The sequence below is a fragment of the Myxine glutinosa genome, chromosome 4 (assembly GCF_964187855.1).
Source record: "Myxine glutinosa chromosome 4, kmMyxGlut1.1, whole genome shotgun sequence".
Classification (NCBI taxonomy): Eukaryota; Metazoa; Chordata; class Myxini; order Myxiniformes; family Myxinidae; genus Myxine; species Myxine glutinosa.
Genome location: NC_136264.1, coordinates 142,421,674 through 142,441,322, shown reverse-complemented (window position 1 = coordinate 142,441,322; position 19,649 = coordinate 142,421,674). Strand labels below are relative to the sequence as shown.

The 19,649-nt window shown below is 41.4% G+C and overlaps 1 protein-coding gene across 1 annotated transcript in view; it reads left to right on the top strand.

Moving 5' to 3' along the window:
• LOC144891651 (bone morphogenetic protein receptor type-1B-like) overlaps positions 1-19,292 on the top strand; it is a 129,378-nt gene extending 110,086 nt beyond the window's left edge. Inside the window, exons 8-14 of the mRNA XM_078775314.1 lie at positions 1,512-1,701; positions 11,286-11,580; positions 16,450-16,625; positions 17,686-17,845; positions 18,108-18,225; positions 18,485-18,632; positions 19,195-19,292. Coding sequence (XP_078631440.1) covers positions 1,512-1,701; positions 11,286-11,580; positions 16,450-16,625; positions 17,686-17,845; positions 18,108-18,225; positions 18,485-18,632; positions 19,195-19,292 — 1,185 coding nt within the window. The remainder of the gene's footprint in view (positions 1-1,511; positions 1,702-11,285; positions 11,581-16,449; positions 16,626-17,685; positions 17,846-18,107; positions 18,226-18,484; positions 18,633-19,194) is intronic.
• The last annotated feature ends 357 nt before the right edge of the window (positions 19,293-19,649 follow it).

Genomic DNA, 19,649 nt, shown 5'->3' with positions numbered 1-19,649 from the left:
ACTTGTGAACCAGTGATGGGATTCTGACCAATTTCGGTACAGTTATTTAGAATGATGTACAGATGAGCTGATTAGAATTTGGAGTCAAGAGGTCAAATGTCAAAGTTGGTAATAGGTCTATAACTTGAGAACGGCTGAAGTGATCTAATTCACACTTAGTACAGGTATGTATAATGATGTAAAGATTAAGTGGTTATATTTTGGGGTCAAAGGTCAAATGTCAAAGTCTGTAATAGGTCTATAACTTTAGAACAGCTGAAGTGATCTAATTCAAATTTAGTACAGGTATGTATAATGATGTAAATATTAAATGATTAGAATTTGGAGTCAAGGGGTCAAACGTCAAAGTCTGTAATAGATCTATAACTTGAGAACAGCTGAAGTGATCTAATTCAAATTTAGTACAGGTATGTGCAATGATGTAAATATTAAATGATTAGAATTTGGAGTCAAGGGGTCAAACGTCAAAGTCTGTAATAGATCTATAACTTGAGAACGGCTAAAGTGATGCAATTCAAACTTGGTACGGGTATGTATAATGATGTAAAGATTAACTGATTAGATTTTGGGTTCCAGAGGTCAAAGGTTAAAGGTCAAAGTCTGTAATATGTCTATAACTTGAGAATGGCTAAAAGGATCTAATTCAAACTTGGTACAGATATGTATAATGATGTAAACATTAACTGGTTCGATTTTGGGGTCCCGAGGTCAAAGACCAAAGGTCAGAGGTCATGTCAGGTAAAAATGTGAGAACTTGTGAACAGCTGAAGGGATTTAAATTAAACTAGGTACAGGTATGTATAATGATGTAAACATTAACTCATTACATTTTGGGGCCAATAGGCCAGAGGTCATGTCAGGTAAAAATATGCTAACTTGGGCACAGCTGAATGGATTTAAATCAAACTTGATACAAGTATTATAATGATGTAATAATGTGGGCAGAGGCATAACGTCGTGACGTCAAAGAGTGCCGTTCTAGTTATATTTGATTTTTGTATGCAGTACACTGTACTCATATACTGTACAGAGAGTGGGGGTGATGTTGAGTGTTACTAATACCTAACGCCCTACAGATGGTGTTAGCATGTGATAGAATGATTGCAAGTCATCCGTCAGCTGTTACTCCTAAGGCAGTGTAAATTGACAAGATAATATAGCTTCCGATATAAAAAATCTGTATACATTTTATTGAGACATCCTGTATACACACACACACACACACACACACACACACACACACAAGAAATAAAAAACAAGCTATATTCTGTGCACATTTATATATGCATAACAACATTTTGATTTTTGCTTCAGTAACATTTGAATACAATTTTCTCTTCAAGACTGGATAATGTTCAGGTAATGCGAGGGTTTGGAACTCAGGCCTATTTGGGGAAATTACCATAGCCTCTACCCATTATGAGTGCAGTTCTTTGTTTTCCCCTAATACTGTATCGGTAATCAAACCATGTCGAGATAGCTACTCATTCTGCATTTTCCTGATCTTCCAGCAGATATCGCCAATGCAAGAGATTTCCCTCAAGCATTCAATAGGCCGTGGCAGATTTGGAGAAGTCTTCTATGGCGAATGGCATGGCCGGGAAGTCGCAGTGAAAGTTATCCCGGGGCACAGTATTTTGAGCTACGACTGGGAACTTTCCATCTACAAAATTCGTCTGATGATCCATCCAAACATTGTTGGTAATAACAAGTAATAGTTATAATATATTGTTGCGTCAAGCACCCAGCTAAGACAGGCACTCTGTGAGATAATGATATGGGTTTTATGGTCCCTGGTCGAGTAGTTTAAGAGAAAATCGTTGGATAAACAGATAAATAAATAAACAAACAGAATAAGAGTATTATTATATAGGAATATAGGTTTTTCATTTAAGTCAAAAGAACTTCGCTAATGACCGAAATGATGTTTAAATTGACACTGCGTTCAATATTTACAATCTAATTTCCTGGTTTCCCAACCCCCCAAAGATTGATCAAAAAAAGCTGAGACTGGTGGCTGGAAGACAAAAGGTGGGAAGACATTTCTTAGCAAATAAGGATTTATTAGTAAAACAATATGGGGGATAAGGAAGGACAGCACAATCAATAAATAAATAACAGAACAAACCAAGGTCGACAGCCACAGATACCCCTGGCAGATTCCTAATACAGGATGGTAAGGGAAGCTCTCATGCATTTGTGTTCAATAACATAAACTTGGCAAAATACTGGACTTGTACCACTAACAGAGGGGCAGGCAGGCACGACCTGGTGTTTCTGTAGGTAGTGTGATCATGCAGGGTGGTGTGACAAAGGGCGAAGTGTGGCTCGGGGTGGGAGAATGGCGACAAGGTGCGATGGTGAGCTGTCTGATCTAGTCAGGTCTTTTTGGAGTGATGAACTCCAACAGCATGTGCGGACACAACCTTTATCACCTATGGGACCGCCTTCCCAGTACGAGGCCGGTCTTATTTATTGGCCACCCACTACCTGTGCGCAGTACCATTTTCCAGTCATTCCACCCTCATAAAGGTGCTCCTCCCCTCTCCAGGGCCCTACAGCTCACTCCTTTGCCATGGCCTGCTGTCCTCTGTCCAAATGGCCTGTGATATGTTTCCCATTTAAATGCACAGTCTCCCTCCTCTAAAACCTGGTGGCTGGCACCTTGTTAAGTTTGTCTCTGGTGTGTGCTCTTATTAATGTAGACGTAATGTTACGTGCTCCTCCCCAAACCCCGGTCACGGTGTACCTCCGAGCCCCGAGAGGAGTCATGGCAGAAAGATGTGTTATTCTGTATGCCAAGGATCAATGGTGAAACCACACCAATTGTTACCAACAAACAAGTATTGTATTAACATCACACAAGAATAACGGTACAGTAACAATATTAATCAAAAGTACAATCCATATATATCATTCCTATGATGGTACCATCAGTTTTGTAATATATAACTCACTGTGCTCCAAGTGAGCGAAAAGAACATCCCCAATGTCTCTTTCCCGGCTTCAAGCCAAAGTTAATTCCGGCTTCAAGCCAAAGTCGATCCACTCCAGTGATCGTCCGTATGATGTTGTATCGAGACCAGAATCCCGTTGGGTTGGCAGTTACACTGCCAAAGATGGGCGAAGGTGTCCTCGAGAAGTGACGAGGAAATCACACCTTCAGGTATGGACGTTTGACGGCTCTCAATCGGCGAACCGCAGATTTCCCACTCAAAAGCCACGTTACACACACACACCAAATTAACGTCTGGATGCGGTGAAAATGGTTGAAGCGAAGTGAAAAACCTTGAGTGATGCGCAAAGCGCACGAGTCAAAATGGCTGACGGCCTGTTCTCGAGGCGTAACGGCACTATTGATTCTCCTCGGAATCAACCGCAAAAACCTGACACGCAAGTTGATCTGTCACATCGATAACAACTCTGTCGCAGGAATCCCTTTCCTGGGAAACCCAAGGTTCACCTGTGACCCTCGTTCGCCAATTGTTCGCTCCAGACCCCGAAGCAGCTCCGCTTCTTGTCCGACTCACTCGCGCTGCCTTGTCTCCTCTTCTTCCTCTTCATCGTCGTCCGGTTCCGGTTTCATTTAAAACATTAACTTTTTTACCTTTTGAAAATAGTAATCTCTATTTCCCTCAAACGACAACAACAATAGTACATGGAATACAAAATGTTTACAGTGGATGAAAACCACAACAACGGAAGTGACAAATCCGTAACACTTCCCCCCCTCAAAAAAGAAAGTTTGAACATAGTGAAAACTTTCTTTGCAGGCAAAAACTCTTTTAACAAACAAAAGTAAAACTCACACTCAAATTATCAATTCACGTGAACAACAATAATTAAAATTCCCCAAAATAAAGCAACAAAACTTCCAAACAACCTACAGGAATTTCCAAAGTTAGTTCATTCTGGATAAAGCATCAGCAACGACATTGTCCCTGCCCTTTACATGCTCAATTTCCAAATTGAACTCTTGCAAAGCCAAACTCCATCTCATCAACCTCTGGTTTTTATTTTTCATTTTTTGAATGAAGGTTAAGGGGTTGTGATCAAAAATCCAAAGCAAAGCAATCTATAGCACTTTTTGAAGGAGGCCGAGCTGAGAGCCAGGTTTCATGGTGGTCGGGTGGTGAGGCCTGGAAGTATTCACTGCATGGACGCATTTAGGAACGTGGAGTTCACGGGTTAATCCATGTAGGAATCTTGGCTCGGCTACTCCTGAGCACTCAGTGCTTCCAACTCTTCTCTTGATCATAAAAATCATAATCGCGGTTGTAGAGTCGGGTGCTGTAGTCACGTGAGTAGCGGTCCCCATCTCGGCTACCACCGTAATAGTCATCCCGTCGAGAGTTGCAAAAACTGTGCTGCTGCTGCTGGGAGCCTCCGTAGTAATCACAACTGCGGCCGCCTCCAAAACTACTACTCCCACCCCGGGAGCCATAGCCACACCCGGAAACTACCTCCACGTTTTCCTCCTCTGTAGCCCCCTCGACGCCCATGGCCTGCCTTCTCTACTGTTATCATCCGACCATCCAAATCCTTGCCATTCAAATCATTTTCTGCATCTTTGGCGTCCTTTGTGTTTTCAAACCTGACAAATCCAAACCCTCTCGACTTTTGCGTCTCCCTGTCTTTTATCAGCAGCACTTCCAAGTGTGGTCCATATTTGCCAAAGATATAGTCCAGAACATCTTCACTTGTGTCAAAGTTCAGTCCACCTACAAAGAGCTTGCTAACATTGCCTCCATCCATGACTTGTGTGTGCTGACACTTAGTTTGAGGGTACTCGACAAGAAGTGCCTGTGCAAAGCGTGACGTCAATACCTTCTCCTTCTCTTCAGAGCGTTTCCTACCCATAGCACGAGTCGCGGCACAGGATGAAAAGATACCCGGAATCTCCTGCTCTAACTGTGCGGGGTTATTTTCCATACTAGGCTTTTCAACAAACATCGGATTACCAGAAACTCGACCACCGGCCAAATCATTCCTGATAACAAAAGAGATTCCCTCTACAGGAAGAGTGGCTTGTAAACCTATGGTGACCGGTCCTGACACCAAATCAGACTTTAAATGGATGACATGAAGTGGAGCTTTAACATAACCACCAACCCCCTGTAAAAGAACACTGACACCAGTTGCCGTCTTCTCTGACAATGGCAAAATGCCCTCAAGCATCAAAGATTGATGTGCTCCTGTGTCCCTCAATACCCTAACAGGTCTCTGGTTTGTTAAGTCTCCATCCAGTGACACAAACCGCTCTGAAATAAAAGGTTTGTAACCCTCTTGAACAAGATCGTTCTGTGATGCCGTAACTTTGGCATGGGATCCTTCACAAGGCACTGTCCTCCAAGGACGATTTCTCGCATTGGCTAATGCATTCGGAGTTGTACTAGTCTGACTCCGCTCCTGATTTTTCCTTTTCAGGGCGTAACATTGGGACATCAAATGTCCAGGTTTCTTGCAAAAAGTGCAATTGGGCCCGGAGGAAAAACTCGAGGTCTGCCTCGGGCCCCCCGGAAGATAAGTCTGTCTTGGAACTGTAGTCTTCTGATCCCTAAAAGTCGCGGTATCAGATTTGTCCCCATAGTCATCTCTAGGCCGCCTCCATGAATATTTGTTCTCTGTACCTGATTTACCATAACTCCCCTGGCTAACTCTAGGTGGGAAGTTAGGTTGGTGGAACCCCATCCTGTGTGTCAAGGCATAGTCATCTGCTACGGTTGCTGTCTCATACAACTCTGGTACTTTCTTTTCATCCAGATGTATTTTAATGTCCGCGTGGACACTGTTTGAATTCCTCCACCAGGATCAATTGTCGCAACAGGTTGAAGTCTTTCCCAATCCCCTTCGAGTCACACAACCTATCAAACATGGTTTCCTTCATTCTGGCAAACTCCACATGGGTCTCACTCTCCCTCTTCCTGGCATTCCTGAATTTTTGTCGGTAAGCTTCAGGGACCAATTCATAGGTTTAGAGAATGGTTTTCTTCACTTTCTCATAATCTGCACATTGGTCAATCGGTAAAGCCGAATAGATATCTTGAGCTTTACCCACCAGAACACTTTGCACTGACATAGTCCAGGACCCCACAGGCCTTTTTAGCATTTGAGCCACTTTCTCAAAGTGTAAAAAAAACTTGGCTACCTCCTTTTCATTGAAGGGTGGAACCAGCCTCACATGCCTACTAACATCCCAAGTGTTCTGACTAGTTGTCGAACTAGCCGGCATGGATACTACTTCTCTCCGTTCTCCCATTAATTCCAGCTCCTTGAGTTTAAGTTCCTTCTGATACTCCATGTCACGTTCCTTTAACTCCCTTTCGGCTCTCCTTTCCTCCGCTCTTTCCTCTGCTCTTCTTTCTTCTTCAGCTCTCCTTTCCTCTGCTCTTCTCTCCTCGAGTTCGAGTTCCTGTTCTGCTCTTCTTTCCTCTGCTCTTCTCTCCTCGAGTTCTTTTTCAGCTCTCCTTTCCTCTGCTTTTAACCTTTCCTGGCTCTGCAGTTGCATCTCCATTTTCCGGAGCTCCACATTTTCTTTTTCCTTGGGCAACCAATCCAAGGCTACCTCTTTCCATGTTCCTTGTCCCACCAGAGATTATACCACCAATGTCTGCATCTCTGCTTTCTGCATATTAACTCGGACCTCCAAGTTAAAATATTTGGCCAATATCATTCATTTTTATTTATCAAGAGTTCCGATTTTTTTAACGCTTGGAACTGTGCCTCATTAGGGGATGCCGCAAACTTTTCTGCATCAAACACCATGGTAGCTATTAGTTAGCACCTGTTAACCTTCACACAAAAATTTTCAATTTCTTTTTGAAAAATTTGGGAATGATAGAAAAATTCCAAATTTGGGAATTTTGAGAATGTTAGGGAATTCTATCCCGGACGAATGTTAGGGAATTTCATCCCGGACGAGATTTGGGAATTTTGTCAGCAAAGATGAGGCCCCAATTTCTGTTACGTGCTCCTCCCCAAACCCCGGTCACGGTGTTCCTCCGAGCCCCGAGAGGAGTCACGGCAGAAAGATGTGTTATTCTGTATGCCAAGGATCAATGGTGAAACCACACCAATTGTTGCCAACAAACAAGTATTGTATTAAGGTCACACAAGAATAACGGTACAGTAACATTATTAATCAAAAGTACAATCCATATATATCATTCCTATGATGGTACCATCAGTTTCGTAATCTATCTATAATTCCAGTAATCTCTGTACGTCTGTACGTCTGTTTGTCTGTGACCGCTGTTTCTCGACAACCACGGGTCCGATATACTTTTAACTTGCCAGGTATATTGCTGGGGACCCGAGGATGTGCCTTTTCAAGGTTTCATATTAATCGGACAATTACTTACCGAGCTATGTCCAAAAAACGATTCAACCAATCAGAGAGCAGCGAACGATCGCGTGTGCCGAACGTGGAGGACACACTCTGCCTCGGATGGCACATTTGAGAGCGTATTCATTTATTTCACGTTTGCAAACTATGTTGGCGTTAAACTATGTTTTAAAACTAATAAAACCGAATTTGCGATTCATTCGCTTTCCTGCGCGTTTGTGCACGCGATGGCGATTTCTTTACCAAACTCCGGAAGCCGTTCGCTTTGGACCAAACCATTTCATGTAAATAGAGGGGGGGGATTGTCACCACTCGCAAGCCGTTCGCTTTGGACCAAACCATTTCATGTAAATAGAGGGGGGGGGGGGGATATAATTTTAGATATATATATAGTACGGGCATGCCCTAGTATATTATAATCCAGTTATATAACTCACTGTGCTCCAAGTGAGCGAAAAGAACATCCCCAATGTCTCTTTCCCGGCTTCAAGCCAAAGTTGATTCCGGCTTCAACCAAAAGTCGATCCACTCCAGTGATCGTCTGTACGATGTCGTATCGAGACCAGAATCCCGTTGGGTTGGCAGTTACACTGCCAAAGATGGGCGAAGGTGTCCTCGAGAAGCGACGGGGAAATCACACCTTCAGTTATGGACATTTGACGGCTCTCAATCGGCGAACCGCAGATTTCCCACTCAAAAGCCACGTTACACACACACACCAAATTAATGCCTGGATGCGGTGAGAATGGTTGAAGCGAAGTGAAAAATCTTGAGCGATGCGCAAAGCGCGCGAGTCAAAATGGCCGACGGCCCGTTCTCGAGGCGTAACGGCATTACGATGATTCTCCTTGGAATCAACCGCAAAAACCTGACACGCAAGTTGATCTGTCACAGCGATAACAACTCTGTCGCAGGAATCCCTTTCCCGGGAAACCCAAGGTTCACTCGTGACCCTCGTTCGCCAATCATTCGCTCCAGACCTCGAAGCAGCTTGGCTTCTTGTCCGACTCACTCGCTCCGCCTTCTCTCCTCTTCTTCCTCTTCGTCGTCATCCGGTTCCGGTTTTATTTAAAACATTAACTTTTTTACCTTTTGAAAATAGTTATCTCTATTTCCCTCAAACGACAACAATAATAGTACATGGAATAAAAAATATTTACAGTGGATGAAAACCACAACAACGGAAGTGACGAATCCGTGACAGTACGTATAAATTAATACAATTGAATCGTATTAATGTAGACGTTTATGCATTCGATTTTATGCAGTTGTGCCACTGGTTGTTTGAATTTGAGACAGGCTCTACTTTCAATAGGTGATCTGTTGAACAATTTGCAGTGATGCATTTTATCATGTGCACATTTGCAAACTGTGATTGGTTGTTACAATCCTGACGTTTCTATTAATAGTAGAAAGAGAGAGAGAGTGAGACAGTAAACGCCAACTGTGAAAGTAAACTGGGAAGATGAGGCTACCAAACGTTTGGCAGAGTCATCTTACTATAATTCACCAAATGTCCGTCTGTCCGTTGGAAGGTACCGCAAAAACGGCTCAACCGATCGCAACGATATTTTTGGTGGGTATTCCTGGGACCCCTGGGAGTAAAATAGGTGATATTCCTTTTCAATTTTTCCAGGTTTTCCAATTTTCCAGTTTTTCCAAACACAATGGAATAATATTTACCGCTATGATCAGTGATGTGGCTTTTATTGAAATTCTACAAATACTGTTTAGATTTTGATGACAATTATGAACCTGCCGCAAATGCGGAAGTGGACAGATGACGGCAATGCGCGGGTTTGATAATATCCAAATACAACCGTCATTCAATCGTAATGTTAAATCGTTAAACGTTAATCGTGTTAATCGTTTTGTTAAAGTATCAATTGATGATTGGAATTGAGTGAATACAATTATGATTTTGAATTCGTAATTGTATTTACCCAACCATATGGAACTTCACATCAGGATTTAAATATTTGTTTATGCCACGAATGTTGTTAAAAGTTTATTTTTTATATTAATGCTATTTAATTTGTGATTGGAGTTATGCTGTTTGGAATGAAAAAAGAGATATCGAGTTCAAGTGAATGACGAAATGCCGTGACGGTTTCTACTTCTAAACGTGAATTCGCGGATTGCCATATGCAGATTCGCCATTGACTGGGTATTGAACAAACGTACCCATTTGTTTGCCAACGGGTACATTTTTCATGGAAGTCCTTCACGAACTTGCTATCCATGTCTGACGTGTGACTGAAGGTGCTACAGGAATGTGGAATTAATTGGTTTCATGCTTTAGCATTCGCCGTTTCTGCATTGTCTGTTTGCTTCTGGCCTCCCACTCGTGCGTAGCACAGGTACCTCACAAGTTGCAAAAAATTATGGAAAAAAAATCAATGGCATATTTATATAGGTTCTGCTGGGTATAGGTTCATGCTGGGTTTTATAGGTTCATCGTTCTACAATCCTACCTGGGACCCGCTGCATTCAATATTACGACAACTACAGGTGGGATAACTTTAATGGCCAGCTTTACATCAATAATTAGTGAATCCATTTTTGACTAAAAAGAACCAACAGCAACTTCAGAGCCAACACAATTTCCAGACCAAAACAAACACAAACAAGTACAGATACATTCAAAGTACACCGCCCCCATGCCAAATAATTAAATATCCTACAGCGCGGCATTGCCGGGGCGCCTTCGGCGTCCGGCAATACTGCAGTGCAGCTCATAGAGACTGCATTGGGAGGGAGAGGTGTACAATAATTGATTGATTAATTGTATGATAAAAATCAATAAAAGATTATCACAAAATATTTTCTTAATCAATTGGCTAATAGCATAACTAAACCACTAGTGCTTCATCCGAAGATATATCTTTTAGAAATTTAATTAAAGAAGTCATTAATAAAAAATTAAAAAATTAATTGATTAATCAATAAATAATTAATCGATTAAATGATTAATCAATAAATCAAAAATATCCTTGATAACCACATCACTTGGTCACTGTCATGTCCAAATATTAGCTTCCTAGCTCAAAAGGTGCCTGAGATATTGGCCAAATTAGAAAGAAAATAAATAAATGATTAATAATGAAAATAAATAAATGATTAATAATGAAAATAAATAAATAATAATCATTAAAAAATTAAATTATTAATCAATTCGGTCATATAACACATAAACCACCACCATTTCATCAGAATGTGTAACTTTAAAAAAAAATTAGTCATTAATTGAATAATTAAATAATAATCGATTATTTATTTGATCAATTGATTAATTAATAAATCAAAAATAGCCTTTGCAGCCAAATCACCTGGTCATTGGCATGTCCAAATATCAGCTTCTTAACTCAAAAGGTGCCTGAGTTTATGGTCAGAAGAGAAAGGAAATTAAATTAATTAAATAAGTACTTAATTAATCGTTAATAATTAAATAACTCCTCAATTAATGGATTAATCAAAAAACAAAAAATAACGTTTTTGACAAAGGACTTGCTCACTATTGTGCCGAAATTTTAGCTTCCTAGCTCAAAGGATGGCTGAGATATCGCCCAGACAAACAAGAAATAAAGAAAGCAAGAAAACAAACAACCAGAGTGAAAACCGAGTACTCTCTTTCAGCGCGCGTCACTGCCGAGCCCCCTTCGGTGCCCGGCAATGACGTTTTGCAATTCCTGGAGATGGCATAGGAAAGGAGCGGTGTACAACACACAAACACACACCAATGTGGAAACCTTGTTGTGGAGATGTAGATAAATCTGTTCAAACGCGGATTAGGTTGTTGGTTTTGAGCTATTTGGCTGTGCAACTGATCGCATGTGTGTGGACCTGGCTTTATATATTGTTGGAGCAACATCACAGGGTGTCTTTGGATCCGAAGGCACCGTGCTCCATTGCTGTCCTGAATATTTCTCCATTCTCTCAGCCTTCCTAGGAGCTGACAATCTCATCATTGGCTCTTCCTACCTATACCTCATCACTGAATATCACCAGCATGGCTCACTTCGTCATTACATCTCAAAATGGCCACTGCTTCCATTGAATGCCTTGTGTCTGTCTCAATCGGCTGCCTCAGGCCTGGCCTACTTACATCAACCGATTGGTGGTGCTGTGGAGAAGCCAGCAATGGCGCATCGAGATCTTAAGAGCAGCAATATGTTGGTGAAGTCAGACCTGACTGTATGCCTCGCTGACTTTGGCCTGACAGCAACTTGCGATGAGTGAGTCCTGTATTGGTTCTCACAAACAATTACTGTAAGATTTACGTCAATAATGTGTACCAGAATGTGGACTCATTGTAGATGATCTACTATATAAGAGCTGTTGGTTGGTCTGTCTGTGTGTCGCCATTTTTCTCAGAGATGGCTGAACGGATCTTCGTCAAACTTTCAGAGGTTCATCAGAGAGTGCCTGGGAGTGTTTTAGGCCAAAAAAAAAACATTTATTTTTAAAAGTTGGTTTTTTTGGATTTTAAAAAAAATCGCTCTGTAGTGCCTAAGCCTTTTTGATTAATGGCAGTTATATACAAGTACACATTCTAATAAATAAATACAAAACAATTACCATACATTTGAACACAAGTAATCAAACAATTCCGGAAGCGGTCGAAGTTGGTGGTACGGCTTCTTCTTCTCCCTGACGGTATCATACTTGACTCAAAACGTGATCAACGTTTCACATTCAGGCAAATTCAGGCCATGGCAAATTCATCAGCATATATTGAACAAAAAGGTAAAATGACGATTTGACATTTGTGGTGGATTCTGATTTTGATGTAATTGCTTTTCCATTATATTTGCCCTCATTTCAAATATGTTAATGTTTCTTTTTTGCTTAAGCAACGCCGGGTACTCCAGCTATAAATACTTAGAAACTTTACTCGGGGTACAAATACAAATACAATTTTGTCTGGGGGGGTAACATAGGTTATGTGGTCGCGGCCTCATGCAGGGGTGTGGGGGACCGGGAGAGGAGCATAAATCCTCCATGTAAATGTGTACCGTGTAGCGCCACCTGGTGATGGTGGCAGAAGTATTATAATTTCCTTTTTTTTTACTTGGGCAACACTGAGGTTAAAGCACTCTTTGCACGGGTAAATTTTTCCTCCTTCCCTTCCCCGCTCCCCCAAAACGGGGGAGCCTGTCAAAGCCCCCCCCACCACCAAAATATGTATATGTAGAATATATTTCCCCTCCTTCTCCCATCCCCCCACCTCCCTCCCCACCCTCCACTCACCCCACTCCCTTCGTCAACCCTCCCTCTCCAGCCTCCCCTCACCCGGCAACGCCGGGTACTCCTGCTCGTATACTATGTTTGAAGTGAATAGCAATTAAACTAATAGAGTATCCTTCACCATTGTGTGGTAAGAAATTTCAAATTCTTCATGATATTATGAATCAGGAAGTGAATTATAACCATAACACCAGAAAGCCCTTCAGGCTTGCAATAATATATTAGATGTAAGCCTCAAGCATGAGACTCCATCAACAAACTCTCACTTGAATGGTACTTGTTCTTCAAATTGAAGAGGACTGAAGGACTCTCACTTGTATGGTCGTGAATGCTGACTCTTCAAATTGATGTTGCAGAACTGTTCTGTTAGCACAATTGTATGCTACAGCAATGTATTACGAGCATAAAAGTCGGTTATTGTTTGACCTCATGACAGAGGAATATACCTTCTGGATCTAGTTGGGCTGATAGCTTCCTAGTCTGGATCTGCTTTTAATCTTACAATAGGTTTTTAGGAAAGACAATAAGTACTGCATTAACAAACTCAGAGTCCTCATTAAAGTTAGTTTCTTGCATATTGGTAAATATTTGTAAAAGGATAATCTCGACAATGCCTGCTCAAGTGGTAGAGGTCCAACAGAGTATCAGGGTGTTCACTATAAATAGTAAGCTCTTCCTTCCTACCCAGCTAACATAATAATTCACCCTCTTCTGACCCACCATATGTGTGATATGTCATCCTCTTCCGTCCTGCCTATGTTGGGGATATGTCATCCTCTTCCATCCATTCCATGTGTGTGACATGTCACCCTCTTCTGTCCTACCCATGTGTGTTATGTCACACTCTTCTGTCCTGCCCATGTGTGTGTCATTGGTTCCATACAAGTGCTCCTCCCAGCTTGTTAGCTCACCTGGAACGAAGTCCAGGGGAGCTTATGCGATAGCGCGTCGTCCGTCCGTCAGTCCGTCCATCCGTCCATCAGTCCGTAAACACTTGAAACTTATTCTCCGAAACCGCTGATGGGATTGTGACCAAATTTGGCACAAATTATATTTGTTAAATTGTGACTAAAGTTTGTTCACGGCATTAAAAAAAATCGGAGTCTAAGGGGGTCTCCCGGGGGTCAAAGTGGATCTAGGTTTGACCTCCCAAAATAGGAATTTGCTTTATCCTCTGAAACTACACATACTATTTCGATGAAACTTCACCACAACCTTCATCCCCCATGATGTACCAAAGTTTGTTCACGGCACTAAGAAAATCAAAGTCTAAGGCGGTCTATGTGGGGTCAAAGTGGGTCCAGGTTTGACCCCTCCCTCCAAAATAGATATTTGCTTTTTTCTATGAAAGTACACACGACAGATTTCAATGAAACTTGACCACAACCCGTGATTGTCCACCCGTGATGTACCAAAGCTTGTTCACGGCATGAAAAAAAAATCGGGTCCCTATGGGTTTGCCCCCCAAAATAGGGATTTGTTTTCTTCTCAGAAACTACTCAAGCAATTCCGATGAAACTTGATCACAACCTTCATCAACCGTGATGTACCAAAGTTGTATCCAAAATATTCGAATCCGGATCCAAATTTGAATCTTCGCCAAAATCTCATCATTTCGTCTGTGTCACACATCCAACCTCTCCACCAAATTTAGTTCGAATCCGTCCACAACTTTTCGAGATATCTTGTTTTCAAACACCAAACAAACAAGAAAGACATCGTGTAGAGCACGATACTTGCAGAATCCACCCCCACCACCCAAAAAGGTGCCATGGATACATCAAATTGTCCATTTCATTAAGATTTACATTAACAATCTTAATCAAAGCTTGGTTCAATTGGATGGCAATTGACTATTTTTCAGATGAAAATTGATGATTTTAAAAGTTTCACCTTGAGTTGACCTTTGAGCTTTTGACCTCAAAAATAGTTTGTTTCTCAATTCAGTGATGCACGGTGCAACTGCTGTTTAATTACCAAGTTAATCGGATGAAAATTGGCGATTTTTCAGATGAAAATTGATGATTTTGGAAGTTTGACCTTGAGTTAGACATTTGACCTTTTGACCTCAAAAATAGTTTGTTTCTCAATTCATTGATGCACTGTGCAACTGCTGTTTAATTACCAAGTTAATCGGATGTAAATTGGCGATTTTTCAGATGAAAATTGATGATTTTGGAAGGTTGACCTTGAGTTAGACATTTGACCTTTTGACATCAAAAATAGTTTGTTTCTCAATTCAGTGATGCACTGTGCAACTGCTGTTTAATCACCAAGTTAATCGGATGAAAATTGGCGATTTTTCAGATGAAAATTTATGAGTTTGGAAGTTTGACCTTGAGTTAGACATTTGACCTTTTGATCTCAAAAATAGTTGGTTTCCTAATTTAGTATGCAAATACTCAATATGCAAATGCTGTTCAACTTTCAAGTCAATCAGATGAAAAATAGCAATTTTAGCAATTTGACCTCAAGATGACCTTTGATCTCAAAATCAATCGGCTTCTTCCTTATGAACAACTCATTTTGGTGAAAATAAATGAATGTCAGGTTAGAGGGGAAGGAGATTAGACAAGGAAATCGGTTCAAGTATCTGAGTGGAACAGTGACCAGGGATGGTAAGTCAGAAGCTGAGGTGCGGAGAAAGATTCAACTGGGTACGAATGCGTGGATGAGAATGGAGGGAGTACGTAATGGCAGACAGAAAAATTTCAAGGACATTGAAAGGAAAGGTTGTAATGGCGTGTGAAACGATGGCCTACGTTTATAGTCTAGAGACTGTGGCACTGACAGAGAGACAACAATAGAGGCTGCATGTTTGCGAGAACAATTGGGCCTGGAGGATTGCGGGAGTGAAGAGGGTGGATAGACGGAGAATGGATGAACTGAGGGAGGAGATTGGTGTGCAGATGAGCTTGACGGGAAATTGGTGAAATGCCGGTTGAGATGGGCTGGACATTTGGTGCGGATGGGGGAAGAGAGAATGGCAAAGAGCATACAGGTTAAGGGAACAAGGTAGGAGGAAAAGAGGTAGACTGCGGTTGAGGTGGGGGAATTGTGTGAAGAGGGATATCTGTAAGGTGGGGGTGGTTGGAGAGTGTAGAGAGTTGGCTGAGGACAGAGGGGAGTGGAGGAGTGTCGTGGTCAAGGCAGAAGTTTGGTACTATTTAACCTCACCCTTTATAAAGGGAAGAGGAGGAGAAGAATAATTTATCATACTAAGCCAAGTTCACCAAACAGGCATAAGTTTCCCCCAAAATGAGTTTATAAAATCATTGATATTCATTTAATATCAATCAACTCCACCTTACATTAATGTTCATCCTCAAAAATGGTTCATGGAACAAATCTATTTGGTTTGACGGGAATCAAGGTATAAATGTATTCAATCGCTTATATGGGGTAAACAGCAATATGTTTATATATATATATATATATATATATATATATATATACATACAGATTATGCTTTACTGAATTGATGATAGCAGTTTCACAAAAAGCTGTAGTCGGTCATTCTCTTGCTTGGTGTTTCTAACTGTCGTCCCAATGCCAAACTGTATATACATGGCCTTTTCACCCCCTGTCTTCTCACTCTTCCATGAGCCTATATTTTCTATAAAAAGGTAGTTTTGAAGCTGTTTTCGATGCTACTATGAATTGTCCATAATCTAATATTGTGACCTATATGAAAGCATACAAATACAATTTTCCACAAAAATGCTGGACACCAAATCAATTTCACAATGTTCTATTTTGTGTATGTGCATATCAAATATACCATTTTGATGTACAAGCTACAATTCAAATCCAGATAATCCCAATTTTGTGATTGATAATTGTTTATGTGAATCCAGAAATGGGCAGGTGAAAATCCCACTTGGTTCAGAAAAATCTGGTACACTGCGATACATGGCTCCTGAAATCCACAACGGTACTTTGGATTCCTCCAGAATCCAGGCATACATTGCAGCTGACATGTATAGCTTTGGCTTGGTTCTTTGGGAGATCATATGCTGCACCTCCACTCCAGGTATTATCTAATATATAAAGAAAAAAGTTTGTTTGTGTGTTTGTTTGTTCGTTATGCATTCAGACCCTGCAGGAACCAGTGCAACCAAACTTTGTATGGTCTCTTTCATCCAAAGGAAGGCTGAGGGCTATATTTAGATAAAAAAATTTGAAAAAGTAAAATCAGATAATTGGCCTTCAGGCCTCAATAGGTTCTTGTGCTTATACACTGCATAGATTTTTTCCCAGGGGGGCAATCAAGTAATATGTATTGTGAAGATCGTATGTTGAAGTTGCAGTGATTTGTTGTCAACAACAAAAATGTATTTATCATAGTGTTTACTCATGCGCCTCTTATTAAAAAGATTGCCTTACACAGGTTTATTATAACACCTCCTTGTTCAGGCCTCGAGTGAGTATGTTGCTTATACAATGCCTGGGTTTTTTCCTGGAGCGATAAATTAAAAAACATAATTAATAAAAAGAAGTTAAAAGAAGAGAAATAGGTCCGAGTGCATTTGCAATGCCCAAGATTGGTAATTCATACGAAACCATAAGGTCAACATTCCTCCAATTTGTCATGCAGGAAAATGTATCACTTGTTTTATGTTGAGGGCTCCAGTCACGGACTATATATATTCCTCATCGAGGCCAGGCCTTAAATAAAGAGCTGCATTGATAATGGTCCTCAAAACCGGACCGCGGTCCACATCCCAATATCCATACCACAGGCATCATCACTCTGGACCATGAGCTAATCCAAATTCCATGTGGGTGAAAAAGCCTCTGGTGTTTATCCATTCAGACCAACTTCATAATTAGTAAACACCGGAAGGTATTAATGCAAGAGATGATTAACGCTTAGATTTAGATCTATATTTACCAAGGAAATCTGATGCAGGTGGAGGCGCATTAGAAGGAAGTCCCTTTTCTTTGCAGTTTACTTTCTAACGCCCTTGCACTATTCCAAATTATTCTTTAAATTGTGATTTATAAAATGCTATTTTTGGAGAGCTGTTTAGTTAGGAAACATATTTCCAAGGAGAAAAAGGAAAAGAGGGAAAAATGTGTGCCGTTTGCAGAAATACCTGCTGAAGGATGCCAACTGCCTTTTCAAAACCTGATAACAAGTAAATCCCAAGCAGCTGATGTGTGGAGGAAACTGGTCAGTGTGGACGGTGAACGCCCACCCATTAGTTCTCTGTGGAGAACAAATAAGGTAATAATTCAATTATTTACATGGTGTGTTGTTGGTTATATCCACATGCGGGTCCCAGAAGGTGTTACTTTTCAGATGGGGTTTGTCAAAGTATCCACCTCTGTGTGTGTGTGTGTGTGTGTGTGTGTGTGTGTGTGTGTGTGTGTGTGTGTGTGTGTGTGTGTGCGCGCGTGTGTGGTGATTGAATATTGCATCAAAGTGTTGGAATATAACACATATGAATCACTAATATAATTGCGTATGGTGATTGTGTCGGTGTGACAACACATAACTGGTACATCACAGGTTAGAGAAGTCCCATAATGTAGTGAATAGCAAGGGAGAGGGCCCAGGATTGTTTTCCGAGTGGGGTGAAACCGTTGTTTGGCAAGTTTTTTGGCAAGAAGAAGAGCGTAAATTCAGCGTAAGTTAGCAAGTTTCCTTACTCCAAATATCTGTCTACAAAGCAATAATTAAGAACCTGGTTGTTCGTCAATTGGTGGATAGCTTTCAGGGTAATTATTATGTCATTGTAGATCAAAGCAAGTGGTATGCATGGTCTTCCCAGATATCCCGTGACACCAGGTTATACTGTTCGCTATCTCAATGTGGTTGCTAGGCACCTAGCAGCTCCTACACGATATACATATTTATGCAGCCATGTGCTTACTTGTCATCTGTAGGTGACCATCTTCGATTATAAAAGAGCAGCCATTATATTCAGAATTTGGTTCAAAAGCAGCCGTGGGAGCAGTCCTAGAAATTTGGATTTGACACTTCTGAAAACTATATACAGCGAAGAGTACCTGTCCCAAGTGATGGGAAAAGCTAGCATAGGTTTCCCCTCCCCTCTCTCCTCCCTCCCACACTCGCTCCCCTACTTTCTCTCCCACTCCCATCTCTCCCCCATTCCCCTTTCTCCCATACTCCCCTTTCTCCTCCACTCCCCTCTCTCCACCCCTCCACTCCCCTCCCCCAATATCCTCTCTCTCCCCTCTCCCTCCCCTGTCTCCCCTCTCCCTCCCTGTCTCCCCTCTCCCTCCCCTGTCTCCCCTCTCTCTCCCCTGTCTCCCCTCTGCTTCCCCTGTCTCCCCTCTGCTTCCCCTGTCTCCCCTCTCTCTCCCCTGTCTCCCCTCTGCTTCCCCGGTCTCCCCTCTCTCTCCCCTGTCTCCCCTCTCCCTCCCCTGTCTCCCCTCTCCCTCCCCTGTCTCCCCTCTCTTCCCCACCCATCTTTACGTGCATTGCAACGGAATATGTAACCATGCCAACGGTTTTTTTCAACTAAGTAAATTGATGATTGCCTTTCCAATGGTAGATAATCGGGTGAAGGTAAAGAGCAGGGGTTGGAGTTCAAAATCGCAAACATGTTTTTGGGAGTGAAATACGTTGCCAGTGAAAGATGTCGTAGTGTGCGGACATACATGGAAACACTCCGCTGAGACCCGTATCAATAACAGTCGCTACATGAAGGACGATCTTATGCACATGTGATGCCCCCCTTACTTACTTCGTAATAAACAATTAATATTAATAAAAATAAGCAAAATAAAAGAACACTGTTTTTTATTTTTCTATTTTTTTATACATCATCAAGGCTCATGGAAGAGCTGCTTCTATTTTCCAATTTCACTCTAGATTTCTACCTAATTATTTAAGCCATGAGTCCTGATCGTAAAAATATTGAAACAAATTTCAAATATCAGCTTTTAATAAACCGATACGATAATTGTGCCAGGAGCCAATTTAGTCCAGTCAAAGTAGGGCTGGACCTAGAACAAATTGCAAAAGAAGGTTTTTTGGCTTTAACTCGTTTATTAGGTCCCTCTGATGAACATATAAAAAGTCTCA